Below are 14,998 nucleotides of genomic sequence, written 5' to 3' on the forward strand. Positions count from 1 at the left end.
GAGACGGTGTGCAGACATTTCTGTGGGCCTCAAAGAAGGTGTGTTGAGTATGTTGGAGGAGGGGAGAGGAAGGGGCCGGCAAAGACTTCTGGAGGGGACATTTGAGGTAGACCTTGAAGGAAGGGTAGGAGCCAAGGGGTCTGGGGAGCGGCGGGTTGAAAGAAGGCAATCTGAGAATAAGGATTTGGAAGAGCTCTGAAAGCCATGACGGAACAGTAGCGTTAAAATTCCCTCAGGGACCCCCCAGCCCCAGCCCGAGATCAGCAGACAGTACAGGGGTCTGACACCTGCTGTCAGCCCCCCGACAGGCTACGGAGCTGACAGGAGGTGGGGGACCCACCCGGCGCAGCCGCCTCGTCAGAGGCCACCCCCTGTCGTCCCCCCTCTGCCCACTCAGTGCCCACAGCCGGCGCTGGCACGTCCGCCCTCCGGGGGTGGGACGCGGATGGCCTCTGCAGGCCGGTTCCTAGGTGACATCACGCACGGAGGCGGGGCTCAGGGTTGTGGGGCGGAGCCCCGAACGAGGGGCGGGGCCGGCGAGGCTTCTGGCCCCGCCTCAAGAGAGCGTGGAGGCGAAGACCGGAAGTCCGTCCGCCTCCGCCCGCCTCCGTGCGCAAGGTCGTGTTCCGGAAGTGAAGGGGCCATGTTGATGGGTGACCCCCGAGACAGGTGTCGGGCGAGAAGCGAGTCCTGAAGAGTGGTAGAGCGCGCGGCCCGCGGGTGAGTGAGGGAAGCACTGAGGGCCGGCGGAGGCCTGGCGGCCGGGAGCTCGCCGCACCTCCCCTCAGGGCTGCTGCCGGCGGCCCCGATCCGTCCCGGGCCCAGGCTACCGGCCTGCCGCCGGGGGGCTCGCCACAGCCCGCCCCGGACGGCCCCCTCGAAAGCTCGCCCCGCCCCATCCTCCGGAGTCCTCCCAGGCCCCCAAGCCGGCCTGTCCCAGCCGCGGGGTCTCCGCACCCCGGCTCGGCCTGGCCCCCCAGGGTCGGGGGAGGAACTGGACTGGTCAGGGCTCAGCCGCCCACTCGCCGAGCGACCTTGTAGTAACAGCCCTCGCCGTGACAGTCGCGCTCTACCTCCTCAAGCACTTCGGTTGATTTTCTGCATCTCTCCCATTGCGGGAGGCCCTTAGGGCCGGAGGGAGCGTTTCTACAGCAAACCGGGACAGGGACGGTGGCTTGCTCAAGCTCGCGCAGGAAGTTAGCCAGGCCAGAGGCTAATGGCTAGCCGACTTTGGGGCCAAAGTCCAGATCTTTTTTCCGGCCAGATAGGTCCCCCAGTCATTCATATTTCTTTATTTCTGAAACGGGGATGGTCATATCTTCCACATGGGGATGTTGTGAGGATTCTTTCTTATATTCAGTGTTAATTTTGAGCCCCTGGTATGTGCCGGGCACTGTGCTGGGAATGTTGGTGGAGCGCCTAGAAGTGCCGTTACACATGGTAAGGCCTTAACACACGGTGACTCCATTACAGAAGAGGCAGCGTGGGGATCAGGAGTGCGGCACCCCCCTTTACAGCTGTGCTCCTGTAGGCAAGTTACTTCCTCTGGGAAGTTCAGTTTCTTCCACTTAAAATGAGGGTAGTGATGACACGGGTTGTTGATAGAAGGAGATGAGTTGTGTGGGACTTGCTTAGAATGTGCATGGTGTGTAGTAAGCCCTCAATAAGTGTGCACTATTATTGTTATAAACCCTGACCATCTCATAGGTTCTTAGTTTAAATGTAACAATGGATGACAAAGCACTTTACCGATGATAACACTCTGTGATTGTATAATGGCTTATTGTTACTGAAGGAAGGCAGTGGCAGTTTTTGTATAACTAAATGTAATACTTATTGAGCATTTACAAACCTGGCTAGGTAGCACTAATAATAGCCAGTCCTGATAGAGTACTTAGTATGTGCCAAGTGCCGTTCTAAACATGTTCACATACATTAACTCATTTAATGCTCATACCAATCATACGGGCAAAATAAGATTTTTTTTTTTTTTGGTCTTTTTGTCTTTTTCCGTGTCCGGCAACGGATTGCAACCCTCAGTGTTGCCCCCGTACCGGACCGAGGACCGGCAACGGGATCGCAACCCTCGGTGTTGCCCCCGCGCCTCGCTCAGCCAGTGAGCGGGAACCGGTCTGTATGTGGGATCCGAACCCTCGGCGGGAGCGCCTCTGTGCTTCCCAAGCGGCGCACTAGCGCAGTGCGCCACCGGGCCGGCCCCAAAATAAGATTTTTGTCCTCACTTTACAGGTGAGGAACTGAGGCAGGTACAGAGAAGTTAGGAAACTCGCCCAAGGTAATGCAGTTTGTAATTGGTGATACCAGCATTCAAGTATGGCTGGGTCTTTGTACAACCACTCTAGTCCATATCTTGTGAAGTTCTAATACAGGTGCTTTACATGCACGACTCCCAAAATAACCCTGTGGATAGGAACGGTTACCATAATATCATCATCTCCATTTTACAGGTGAAGAAGGTGATACTTAGAAGAGTTAAGTACTTTCTTTGCCCAAAGTCATGTAGCAAGTGAGTAGCAGAGCCAGTATTCAAGCCCAGGCAGTCGAGCTTCTGAGCTCTGGTGAACCATAATCTGTACGTTTCAGGAGTGGGAGTCAAGAGGCTGGGATTTAGTCCTAGCCCTGCCACTAAGTCATAGCGTGACCTTGGGGGTCTCTGAAACCTGGATTAAGAACTCCTGACCTACATAGTCTCTACTGGCCATTCTGTCATTAATTCTGATACTAAGCTTCTATGTCTTACCTTCTGTTTATAGCGTGACGCGCAGCCCCTGCCAGTCCCCCATGGCCCCTTGGAGCCGAGAGGCGGTGCTGAGTCTCTACCGGGCTCTGCTGCGCCAGGGCCGAGAGCTTCGCTACACTGATCGAGACTTCTACCTTGCCTTCATCCGCCGTGAATTCCGGAAGAATCAGAAGCTAGAGGATCCTGAGGCCAGGGAAAGACAGCTGGAGAAGGGCCTGGTCTTCCTCCACAGCAAACTGGGGGGGATTATTTAAGACCCTCTCCTGTCCCCTCCCACTCTTATTCCACGGGAAAGAGGACAGAGGTGCCTTCTGTAGACACTCCTGCTTTCTCCCATCCCCACCTTACAGATGCATTAAGAAGCCTCAGGTAGGTAGGCCCTATTTCCTATAGGTTTTGTTTTTTCTGATTCACGGTACCAGCAAAGGGGTCCTTTAGGTGACCAAAGTTGTTCCTTTAGTCATTAGAAATCAGTCGAGGAGATACAGGCATATTAACAGAAGTGGGTTCTCTTATTGAGAAAAAATAGACCCTGAGTTTCAAACCCCACCAGAACAGAATTGCTATCACCATTTTATCTTAGAACTTTTTACATATGAAAATGTTAGAAAAGACATTGGTTAAAACCACTAGAGCAGTTCCAAGCCGACTCATTCTTCAGTGGATTCAGTTATACTGTGGGTCAGATCACATTCCTCAAAACATAACTATATTCTTTTATAGCTCTGTAAAGCAAACATAGTGTATAGACTTCAGTTACAGTGCCTGGCTTCAAATCCTGGCACTGCAACTAATAGTTGTGAGATTTAGGGTGAGTCACTAAGCCTTTCCAGAGCACCATTTCCTCATATGTGAAATGAAAATAATAGTACCTGCCTTTTCAGCTTATTATGGGAATTAAATAAGACAGTGCACACACAGAACTTGGAATGGTACTTGGCAAGTGGTATGTCAGCTCTATTTACTCTCAATGCCAGTGTCAAGAAGTCCTACTTTAACACAATGATTATATTTAATTTAGCAACTTTCCCAGAGGGCTTTGTATGGTCCTGGCATTCTGATAGGCTCTGGGGATGGAGATGAATGTTATGGTCCATCAAGGAACTTGGCCTAATGCGAAGGTCAATGGGAAGTAATTACAGTGTAAGGAACTCTATGCATAAAGACAGCGATGAAGACATAACTCTGCCTTGGGTAGGGTGATGGCATGGGATCACAGGTGGCTATAGAAATGAGGACATTTGGGCTGACTGGTTAACTCAGTTGGTTAGAGCACAGCCTTATAACCCCAAGGTCACAAGTTTGGTTCCCCATACCAGCCAGCCATCAAAAAAAAAAAAGAGGGCCGGCCCGGTGGCGCACTGGAGAGTGCGCCGCTTGGGAGTGCGGTAGTGCTCCCGCCGAGGATTCGGATCCCATGTGGAGACCGGTTCCCGCTCACTGGCTGAGCGCGGTGCGGGCGCAACACGGAGGGTTGCGATCCCGTTGCCGGTCCCCGGTACGGGCGCGACACCGAGGGTTGCGATCCCATTACCAGTCAGTAAAAAAGACAAAAAGGAAAAAAAAAAAGTCCAGAAATGAAGACATTTGAGGTCTCCCTTAAATGAGAAATAGAAGCTTGCTGGGCAGGGGGGCAAGTGTGAGGGCACTTCAAAAAGTTCATAGAAAAATAGAATAGGATAGTACAAATTGGGGTTGGCCAGTTAGCTCAGTTGGTTAGAGCATGGTGCTGATAACAACAAGGTCCAGGGTTCGATCCCTGTACCAGCCAGCTGCCAAAAAAAAAAAAAAGATAATACAAATCTTTTCAAATGTACATTAAAGTACCCTTGTACAAACAAATGCCTGGAGGCAGAAAATGCATTTTATAGTCTGGAAACTTGAGTCTGGCATGGCTAAAATGGCACATCTGTAAGGCAAGTGGCCAGAGTTGAGACTGGGCCAGGTCTGGAAGAATGGTGAATCCCAGTTAAGGAGATTTTTAATAGGTGATTGTGGGGGTACCATCACAGCTTTGTAGGCAGGGGAATAACATGGCCACATTTCTATCTTGGAGTGTGCCAGGGGCAGTGTGGAGAATAAATTGGTGAGAGACTAGAGCAGTGAATCTAGCTAGATGATATTGAGGGACTGAGGTGGTGGGGGTGGCCACACGTAAATACGTGTACAACAGTGGGACTTGGTGATCAGTTTGCTGAGGCAGGAGGAGAGAGAAGGATGAAGGGTGTGTAAGGCTTGCCAGCTGTGTGGAGGGTGGTGTTTTTAACAGAGAGAGAAGCAGGAGGAGGAGCCTTATGGTTCTTAGCTACTTTTGGTTCTTAGCTACTTATGATTGGCAGACCTGCCTTTGGCAGTATAGGACCAGGGTTGGGATGATGCCCATGGGGGTGTGCTGCACAGGGAGGGGTAGCAGATCTGGGAGGGAATTAGTGAGTTACTTGAAATCTTTGTATTCCTAACCTATTTTAACTGTGAATTGGGTTACACATTGCTATTACCACCCCCTCTAAAAAACCAAAAACCAACAAAATGCCATAGGGTTAATAGTTCATTCATGCAACAGATATTTACTATGTGTCAGACACTGCACACCCTAGGGATGTAGAAGTGAATAAGCCCAAATGTCCCCAAGAAACTTATGGTCTAGTGGTTAATAGAGAGGACATGTCAACAAGGTGGGGCCACAGGCTACTTGGGACCCCTGTAGATTAGTTCTTCCCAGCAGTGTGAGCTCTGATCCTGTCTGCACAACTTACTGACATGGTGACCTTGGGCCAGTTACTTAATCTCTGCCTCAGTTTCTTCATCTGTAAATTAAAGATAACAAAGTTAATGATCTCATGGGATTGTTGTGAGAATTAAGGCAATTACTATGTGTAAAATGTCCAGCACAAAATACACATTGAACATATGTTAACTATTCTCATATGTACTCAAGCAAGACATGTTTATGAAAAAACATGACTTTTTCTTTTTCTTTTTTTTTTTTTGTCCTTTTTGAGACTGGCTGCACCGCACTCAGCCAGTGAGCGCTGTGAGCGCACTGGTCATCCCTATATAGGATCCGAACCTGCGGCGGGAGCGCTGCTGCGCTCCCAGCGCCGCACTCTCCTGAGTGCGCCACGGGCTCAGCCCAAAACATGACTTTTTCAAGTAAAGTAAGTTGGAATTTTCATAGTTCAGTGTGGTCATCCTCGGAAGCGGCAGGGTCTCCATTGTTCGTCATCTTTACTTTTGGGGTGATGAGTATTTCTGTTCCCATTTTTGTATCTAAGGAGACAGGTTAAATAATTTGCCTGAGAGGTTGCCAGAACTCAAATTCTTCATCCCCAGCCCTGCCCACCAGGTTGGTGTTCCTTCCTTTTTTGTTTTTGTTTTTTAACCATCTTAACCATTATTGCACTCTCTTTTTTTTTTTTTAAAGATGACCGGTAAGGGGATCTTAACCCTTGACTTGGTGTTGTCAGCACCATGCTCACCCATTGAGCTAACCGGCCATCCCCATATGGGATCCGAACCCGTGGCCTTGGTGTTATCAGCACCACACTCTCCTGAGTGAGCCATGGGCCGGCCCTTATTGCACTCTCTTTGTCACTTCTTTCCCTCTGGGTGACTGAGACGCAAAGGATTACTCAAAGCCCATTTCTTCTGAGCAGTGAGAAACCCTGAAGGGGTTAATTTTCCATGAACTCTCAAGAGAGAGGCATTCCTCCTGAAAATTAACCCTGAACTGGGGTTCTGTCTCAGTATTTATTCTCTAGGCCAGAAAGTTACAGAAAAGGAACATAGGTGGAGTTATGGCTAAGTATAGTTTAACAATAGAAGCTGGTAACATCAGTGAAATAACAAAGTGACATTCCATAATGCAATTTGCAAAAGGTAAAGTCAATCCACCAACAAAAGCTTGTTCTTAGCAAATACTGTCTTTTCCTACAGCAGTTTCCTCAGTATGTTTATATAACAATCAAGTAACTTTAGATTAATCTGTTCCAAGGGCATCTGACCTTGAGCCAACAATTTTGCTGTGTTACAATTCTTTATCTACAACAGAGACTTTAGCCTGGGGAAAGTTTCCTGTCTTTTGCAAGCTTAACATTTCTATATGTAATTTTAAAAAGTTAGGTTATACCTGAAACTACAGGGCTTTGGAAACTAGGCCCTGTGAAATACATTTGCTTTATAAATGTTAGTATATTCAACAACCACTTTTATCTTTTTTTTTTTTTTTTTTTTAAGATGACTGGTAAGGGGATCTCAACCCTTGGCTTGGTGTTGTCAGCACCACGCTCAGCCAGTGAGCGAACCGGCCATCCCTATATAGGATCCGAACCCGTGGCCTTGGTGTTATTAGCACCACACTCTCCCAAGTGAGCCACAGGCTGGCCCTCCACAACCATTTTTAAATGTCCAGTTCAGTAGTATTAAGTATATTCTCATTGTTGTGTAACAGATCTCCACAACTTCTTTCATCTTGCAAGTCTGAAACACTATGCCCATTAAACAACAGTGTTTCTTTTTATTGCCCTGAGAAGCCAGGCCCCTCTTGCCTTGGTGTTCTTGTAAGCTGCAAGCTAATGTAGCAGAATCTGAATGAAAGGTACACTTGTGGAGAAGCAGTTTCAACTGGAACAAGTTGAATTAAGTTTTAGAATAAGGACTATGTCTCCCTCTTGGAGTTTGTGGGTGCTCTCTCCTCCTCCAGGTCACCAGGTCTATTATGTCACCTGGTCCTTGGATGGAAGTGGGGGACCATATTGCACTAGAGTAGGAAAAGCCTTTAACAAGCCTGTTCAACTTAACAGTTTTCATCTGAAGCCCAGGATAGCATCAATGTGAGTTACAGGCCATTTTAGCTCAGTCCCAGAGGGTGAATTGTAACTTAGAGGACAGGCTGGATAGCTCACTGCACTTAGCTTTTGTCCTGTAGATGGAAATCTTAAAAGACTTAATGAGGGGCTGGCCAGTTGCTCCATTGGTTAAGTTGGTTAGAGTGTGATGCTGATAACACCAAGATCTAGAGGTTAATCCTTGTACCAGCCAGCTACCAAAAACAAACAAACAAAAAAATTTAATGTTAGCCCACATTTGTGGTGAACGTTTACAGTTTATAGTGTTCATATACACTATTGCAGTAGCTGTTTGTTCTTCACTACAACCCTATGATTTGGGCAATGCAGGGATTATTATTCTCTCTTCATAGCTGAGGGGCTAAGTAACTCATTTGAAGTCGCTCAGCTAACAAGTCAGGGTTTAAGGCAAGTATTCAATCTTAGGATTTCCAACTCTAAAACCTATGCTCTCTTCTGGTATACTGCACCACCACCCTGTTCTTACCAGTCATCAGAATGACCAAGGACTAAATGGTCCAGGGATGCCCCTTCTGGCTTGTGCTCAGAGGGAGGAGGTGCCCTCTAGTCCTGCTGCATCACATTCAAGGATGATTTAGAGGGTGCTTGTATCCAGTGGTTCTCCCTATTGTAAATACATCAGTAAAGGTTCTTTTGTTTTTAAAAAATTAAACGGAAGACGTTGTTAAGTGTGGGGAAATGTGTAATGTTCTACTTTTTTCTGATTGGATCACTGTGCCTCAGACACGTCCTATCTCTCTCAGTGGCCACTATAGGGAGGATGACTAGTGGTCTTGCCTGACCCCACCTGTAAATACAAAGTTCTTGGCCTTCCTTGCTCCTTGCATTTGAAGTAGGAATAGATTTCATTTGGCCACATAGTCTCTCATTATGTCCCTAAATCTGAAGCTTCTATTGTCTGTAAAGGTGGGCAAAAGGAAATGAGACCAAGGTCGTGAACTCTAGTTAGGAAAAAATATTTTTGGACTTGACCGACTCTTGGTTAAGTCAATTGCTGGATTAAGTAGAGTCAGAAATATCTCTTTTTTGGGCCGGCCCGGTGGCGCACTGGAGAGTGCGCCGCTTGGGAGTGCGGCGGCACTCCCGCTGAGGGTTCAGATTCCATGTGGAGACCGGTTCCCGCTCACTGGCTGAGCGCGGTGCGGGCGCAACACTGAGGGTTGCGATCCTGTTGCCGGTCCCCGGTACGGGCGCAACACCGAGGGTTGCAATCCCGTTACCGGTCAGTAAAAAAGACAAAAAGGAAAAAAAAAGAGATATCTCTTTTTTGGGGAGGCAGGGAGGTATAGGCCGGGGTCACGAATTGTGTCAGCACCACGCTCAGCCAGTGAGCGAACCGGCCATCCCTATGTGGGATCCGAACCCGGGGCCTTGGTGTTATCAGCACTGCACTCTTCCGAGTGAGCCACGGGCCGGCCCCGGGGTCACGAATTGTGAAACTAGCAATACCTAGTTGTAACACGATATTAAAAAGAATGTTATTTCTTTCTGGAAGATATTCCTATTGATCCTGTCTCTTGGTATCCTCTTATTCTGGGACCCTGAATGGTATACAGCTTTGTTTTTCCTTATGTAATTCCTGGTGTAAAGGACACGGGAAGTAGAAGAGAGCAGCAGCATTAATAGCAGTATTGAGATCTGAACCACACTGCCAACCTTTATCTGGGTGAGGCCCAGGGTTCCAACTCAATGTGAAATGGGCTTATTTGGGGACTAGGGCCACTTGAGTGAGGATGACTTCTTATAGCCAGGTAGCTTATGTGTGCTCGCCTTGCTTGAGCACTGTACAAGAGGCCAGCCTCTTCTGTCTTGTGCCTAGGTACTCCTTTAGGTGACCACATTTTTAGTTCATCTTCCACACGCATTTGAGCAGATGGGGTTTTTTTGGTTTGTTTTCCAGTTAATAGCCAACTATAACATCCAACCAAACAGCCTTTGTGTTTTTTTTAGTCTCAATGCCAGCTCACCCGAGGTATTATAGTCCCCCTGGATACTTCACCAAGGAACAAAGCATTTGCCCGGTTGGAAGTGTATAGGTGTTTGGTCCATGTTATTTTGTGTTTTGTTTGCAGAAGGTAGATAGAATAAGGGCCAGTTTGATTTGGGTAATGGTAAGCATGAAATAGCGGAAAAAGCATCATAGAACGAGTTGCGATTCCTGCGTTCTGGAGACAATTGTGCCTTTTCTTTTCTCTGGGACTTCTAGTAAGTCACCTCCCTATATGTGTAATGATGTAATAGGATTAGATGAGCCCCAGGGCCATTATCAGATCTCACCTTTCACAAAGCAGTGGCCAGAGAGTCAAAATACATTCTGCATTATAACATTGTGAAGGCATAGAAAGAGGGTTATAATTGCATGGTGGGGAGCTTCACTGTAATATGAGAAAGGATTGATAGTGAGTTTAATGGTTTCTATAATCTTAATAGATTAGTGGAAAGGTTTTCCCACAATATGCATGATCAGTTTCTCCCCCTTACATTCAGAAATATCATGGGACATGGTATCTCTCTCTAGAACCTATAGTATGCAGTGCTAGAGGCAAGAGGATTTGGGTTGCTGGAACTTACACAGTACCCTAAATTTGTTGGGGATTGGCCGGGTGGGGGAAAGGGGACAGTTCTTGAGGTCCCAGGTGCTGATGGCTGTGTTCTAACTTCATTCTCAGGTGAGCAATGGCAGGCGCTGGTGAGCGCAAAGGCAAGAAGGATGACAATGGCATTGGCACGGCCATTGACTTTGTGCTTTCCAATGCCCGGCTGGTGCTGGGGGTGGGTGGAGCGGCCATGCTGGGCATCGCCACGCTGGCAGTTAAGCGGGTAAGTGTGTGCAGCCAGGAGCAGCAATGCATTGTGGTGAGGCAGCATCTACGAAGTGGAGCTCACCTGGAACAAGACACACTGCCAATGGGAGTGTAACTTGGCAATTTGGCATTAGTAGACAAGACCTTAAGATAATTCAGTAAGTTTACTTCTAGAACTCTGCCCTAAAGAAATCATTGGAGATACAAATAAAGCAGTTTATTCTAGCAAGTAAAAAACTGTAAATAACCAAAGTGTCCTTCCTTAACCACAACACCCCACCACACATTTAGTTTATTTATTATATACTGCCTATATATATTATATAATATATATAGGCAGTATATAATAAACAAGTGGACTGAAAACTCTATGAGGGCAGGGATTTGGATCTCTTTGGTGTGCTGCTTTATTCCTAGCACCTCAACCAAGGCCCGACACGTATGAGTAGTAGCCACTCAATAGCTATTTGTTGGTATATTCTTAAGGTACAAGGTTGTGTAGTCAGAAAATGTTCAGGCATTCTTAGTGATAGGAGGAAATGATCAAAATGATGTTAAAAGATCAGGTTTCAAAAGTATATAGGGAGCATGATCCTAATTACATAAATATATATTTCTGGAAAGAAATATACCAGATATTAACAACAGTTTTCTCTGGGTTGTGACATCATAGGTAAATCTATTTCTTTCTTATATCATTTAGTATTTCTCGATATTTTCTGCATTGAACAAAGTATTCCATAATCTAGAATAAAAATTATTAAAAAATAGAGAAAAGAAGGCAGGTGTATGTCCTGTGTCCTCTCTGCTATTCCAGATGTATGACCGGGCAATCAGTGCTCCTACCAGCCCCACCCGCCTGAGCCATTCAGGGAAAAGGAGCTGGGAAGAACCAAACTGGATGGGCTCCTCCCGACTGCTGAACAAGGACATGAAGACAGGCCTGAGCCGGTCCCTGCAGACCCTTCCCACAGACTCCTTTGACACAGGTGAGAAAGGCTTTCAGCCCTCTAAGGTTTGCCTCTGGCCTTTCAGTACTGCTCCTGTGTTCAGCAAACATTGAGCACATATGTGTCAGACACCATGCAAGCACTTGCCCTTTGTTCCAAGCCCTTTTCTTTTCTGGGGCTGAGGCAGCTGTGGACTGAGCAAGCATGGGAAGAGCTCATGTGCCTCTCTCTCTTGCCTTGGCAGATACATTCTGCCCACCCCGGCCCAAGCCATTGGCCAGGAAGGGGCAGGTAGACTTGAAGAAGTCACGACTCCGCATGTCCCTGCAGGAGAAACTTCTTACTTACTACCGGAACCAGGCAGCCATCCCTGCTGGAGAGCAGGCTCGAGCCAAGCAAGCTGCTGTGGACATATGTGCCGAGCTCCGGAGCTTCCTGCGGGCCAAGTTGCCTGACATGCCACTTCGGGACATGTACTTGAGTGGCAGCCTTTATGATGACCTGCAGGTAACAAGGTGGTTCTTACAAAGAGTGGGGTTGGGTACTGACCAGGAGCTTCTCAGTAGTGTTACTAGTACAGAAAATCAGTGTCCCAGACTTGCCAGGAAGATTGCAATCTTACTGCTTCTGAGTCCTGTGCAATTGCAGCAGCATTTGGAGATCCATGTTTTTTAATTTTTGCTCTTGTGTCTTCTTTAACCCTTTCTCATTTTTTAGTCATACTCACAACTTTTAAGAAGCTATAAGAAGCCACCTCCTTTTTATATTCTTGTGCAAATCTCTCCTTTCTAATTTTCTCACTCCATATAGATTGATACAGTGACATGAAAGAATCCTTAGTTTCTATTCTTGGGGGAATGCAAGATGGGACCTGTTTTTGGGGAAGCACATCTCTTGAGCAGAGTAAATCCCTCAAAACATTTTAAATTCTTCTTGACAGGTAGTGACAGCAGATCACATCCAACTCATTGTCCCCCTTGTGCTGGAGCAGAATCTGTGGTCGTGTATCCCTGGCGAGGACACCATCATGAATGTCCCTGGCTTCTTCCTGGTTCGTCGTGAGAACCCAGAGTACTTTCCTCGTGGTAGCAGTTACTGGGACCGCTGCGTAGTAGGGGGCTACCTCTCTCCAAAGACTGTGGCAGATGCATTTCAGAAGGTAGTGGCTGGCTCTATCAATTGGCCAGCCATAGGGTCCCTCTTGGACTATGTGATCCGACCAGCACCACCCCCAGAGGCCTTGACACTGGAGGTGCAGTATGAGCGTGACAAGCATCTCATCATTGACTTCCTGCCATCAGTGACCCTTGGTGACACTGTCTTGGTGGCCAAACCACACCGGCTAGCCCAGTATGACAACCTGTGGCGGCTGAGCCTGCGTCCTGCTGAGACGGCACGCCTGCGGGCTTTGGACCAGGCTGACTCCGGCTGCCGATCTCTGTGCCTCAAGATCCTCAAGGCCATATGCAAGTCTACTCCGGCCCTGGGCCACCTCACTGCCAGCCAGTTAACCAATGTGATCCTACACTTGGCCCAGGAGGAGGCTGACTGGTCTCCAGATATGCTGGCTGACCGTTTCCTGCAGGCTCTGAGGGGACTCATCAGCTACTTAGAGGCTGGAGTCCTGCCCAGTGCCCTAAACCCAAAGGTGAACTTATTTGCAGAGCTCACCCCTGAAGAAATAGATGAATTGGGATACACTCTCTATTGCTCATTGTCCGAGCCAGAGGTGCTGCTGCAGACATAGGGCAGGTGAAGGCCAAAGCAGATGTCAGGTGGTCAGGCCCTGGATTCTCCATTAGAAACACTTGACCACATAGTTGGTGCCTCACAGGGTCCCCAGGTGCATCCTGTCTTGCTGGTCATTGTCCTGGTCACTTCATGCTGATAAGAATGACATCTCTTTGGTCTCCTGTTTTCTTACCTAACCCCTTCTATTTTTGTTACCAAACACTGTGCCGCCTAATATCCCCTTGCACCAGGCAAATTTTTCTAGAATGAATTGAGAAGGTGGAGTGCTGGCCTGAGCTGTTGAGACCACTTGGTGTTTTGCACTTTTGCCCAGGTTTCCTGCTTCTGTCTGGTCTGCCCTGCCCCACCCTTTTGCCTATTCCTTTTCAGTGTCTTTTTTGTCTTTTCTTCTCTTGTTCACGCCCTCTGTACTGCTCTTGTCCCTGGAGCATATCTGCCTAATCAAGATGTTGCCTTTTAGTTGAAGGTCGCTGAAGAGCTATGATTGCATGCTTCCAACCCGACCTCTGCAGATTGAGTGCTGAGACAGTATTTAAGTTTCTAGGGGTGAGGCAAGTGGAAGAGCTGGCCTTTGACCCTGGTTCCTGGAGAAGCCTTCTATTCCCCACACCTCCTGACCAACCCATATTTATAAGTGCTGAGAATGTCTCTCATGGGAACATTGTTATTGACTCACACAGGATAAACTGGATGCAAAGTTATTTGGAGATTGTGTTTCTTAGTGGCCATCAGTAAGCATGTAGAGTGGGGGAGCCAGAGCTGGTTAAGAGAGCCTGGTGGAGGGTCTGTGTGCCCAGTGCTTACACCTCATCTGTGGCTGCAGGAGTCAGACAGACAAGGGGTGGGGGCTGTAAGGGCAGCCCTCACCACAAATGCTGTTTTTCATCCCTTTCCTTGCTTTATTGCCAATTAGGCAATAAAAGAACACGGCCTTGAAAGAACACAGCCTTAGCAGTAGAGGTTAAGGGAGGTCTACAGGAGGCTGGATGTCAGCTGGAAAATGCAGTCAGCAGTTGGGGCTCAGTGACCGTGTTTTCTCCCCTGCCAGGCCCTGCCTTTCTAGGATGTTGCCTTAGAGCAAGAATAGGCCCAACAGCCAGCCCTTACTCCCCCAGTGTCTGCCATACGAGCGTGAGAGTGCTTTTTGCTGAGCTCTCCAGGCAACTGCATAGGCCAAAGGGCAAGTGAACATGCACAGACCTCTTCCCCCTTGTCCTGTCTCTCACCCAGCACTGGGGAGATCTGTGCTACCTAGGAAGAGAGAGTACACGGATAAAACGTGTTTGAGAGGGAGGTGGGTACTTCCAATGTTCCTTCTTGTTTCCTCCTGCTAAAATTGCACTATTTATTGCAGAGTAAACATATCCCAAGGATGGGAAAGAATGTTTAATACACCATATCAGTGTGTCTTGTTTTGTGTTTTTTTCCTGTATGTGGCAAGAGGTTGATGATAATTCTGTTTCTGATCTGCCCATCTAGTATTTTGTTCTCCCATCAAGTCTTATTTTTTCTATTCTTACTACCTCTCCATCAGTGAGATCTGGTGACGCTCTCTGCAGCTGTCTCATTCCTTCCCAATGACATTGACACAAAATGACTCTAAATAGCATTGACACCTCAGCAACCCTTTGAATTTAGGGTAGAGATTCTTGCTCCCTTTTTGTCATAGATTAGATTGAGAACTAGGGTTAACCTTGACTATATTTAGAGAATCTTTCTGCCTTTTCTCCCATATATATGCAAGGATTTCTTAATTAAGATGGTTGTTTCATTTGCATAACGTTATTAAGAGAGAATGGAAAAGATAAAGCTGAGAACCTTGAGAGATTCTTCATCTTGGCTGCTCATCAGAATCAAATGGGAGTT

General features: G+C 47.5%; 2 protein-coding genes across 2 annotated transcripts; both read left to right on the forward strand.

The window, feature by feature from the left end:
* The first annotated feature begins 654 nt into the window (after window positions 1-654).
* Window positions 655-3,031, forward strand: LOC103599294 (LYR motif-containing protein 4-like). Its single transcript, XM_008583404.1, has 2 exons — window positions 655-720; window positions 2,772-3,031. The coding sequence occupies exon 2, from the start codon at window positions 2,800-2,802 to the stop codon at window positions 3,010-3,012; it is 213 nt and encodes a 70-aa protein (XP_008581626.1). The 5' UTR covers window positions 655-720; window positions 2,772-2,799; the 3' UTR covers window positions 3,013-3,031.
* On the forward strand, window positions 659-14,998 carry MIEF1 (mitochondrial elongation factor 1). The gene is made up of 6 exons (XM_008583402.1): window positions 659-720; window positions 2,772-3,127; window positions 10,296-10,446; window positions 11,248-11,419; window positions 11,625-11,887; window positions 12,321-14,998. Exons 3-6 carry the CDS (start codon window positions 10,303-10,305, stop codon window positions 13,125-13,127), a joined length of 1,386 nt encoding a protein of 461 aa, XP_008581624.1. The 5' UTR covers window positions 659-720; window positions 2,772-3,127; window positions 10,296-10,302; the 3' UTR covers window positions 13,128-14,998.

Source organism: Galeopterus variegatus, unplaced genomic scaffold (assembly GCF_000696425.1).
Source record: "Galeopterus variegatus unplaced genomic scaffold, G_variegatus-3.0.2 Scaffold2902, whole genome shotgun sequence".
Classification (NCBI taxonomy): Eukaryota; Metazoa; Chordata; class Mammalia; order Dermoptera; family Cynocephalidae; genus Galeopterus; species Galeopterus variegatus.

What these genes read in the sequence shown, in the direction of transcription:
- LOC103599294 (XM_008583404.1), top strand. Translation starts at nt 2,800, where the DNA reads ATGGCCCCTTGGAGCCGAGAGGCGGTGCTGAGTCTCTACCGGGCTCTG.
- MIEF1 (XM_008583402.1), top strand. Translation starts at nt 10,303, where the DNA reads ATGGCAGGCGCTGGTGAGCGCAAAGGCAAGAAGGATGACAATGGCATT. An exon ending in CCACGCTGGCAGTTAAGCGG is followed by an intron (nt 10,447 to 11,247) that starts GTAAGTGTGTGC and finishes CTGCTATTCCAG; the next exon opens with ATGTATGACCGGGCAATCAG. An exon ending in CACAGACTCCTTTGACACAG is followed by an intron (nt 11,420 to 11,624) that starts GTGAGAAAGGCT and finishes TTGCCTTGGCAG; the next exon opens with ATACATTCTGCCCACCCCGG.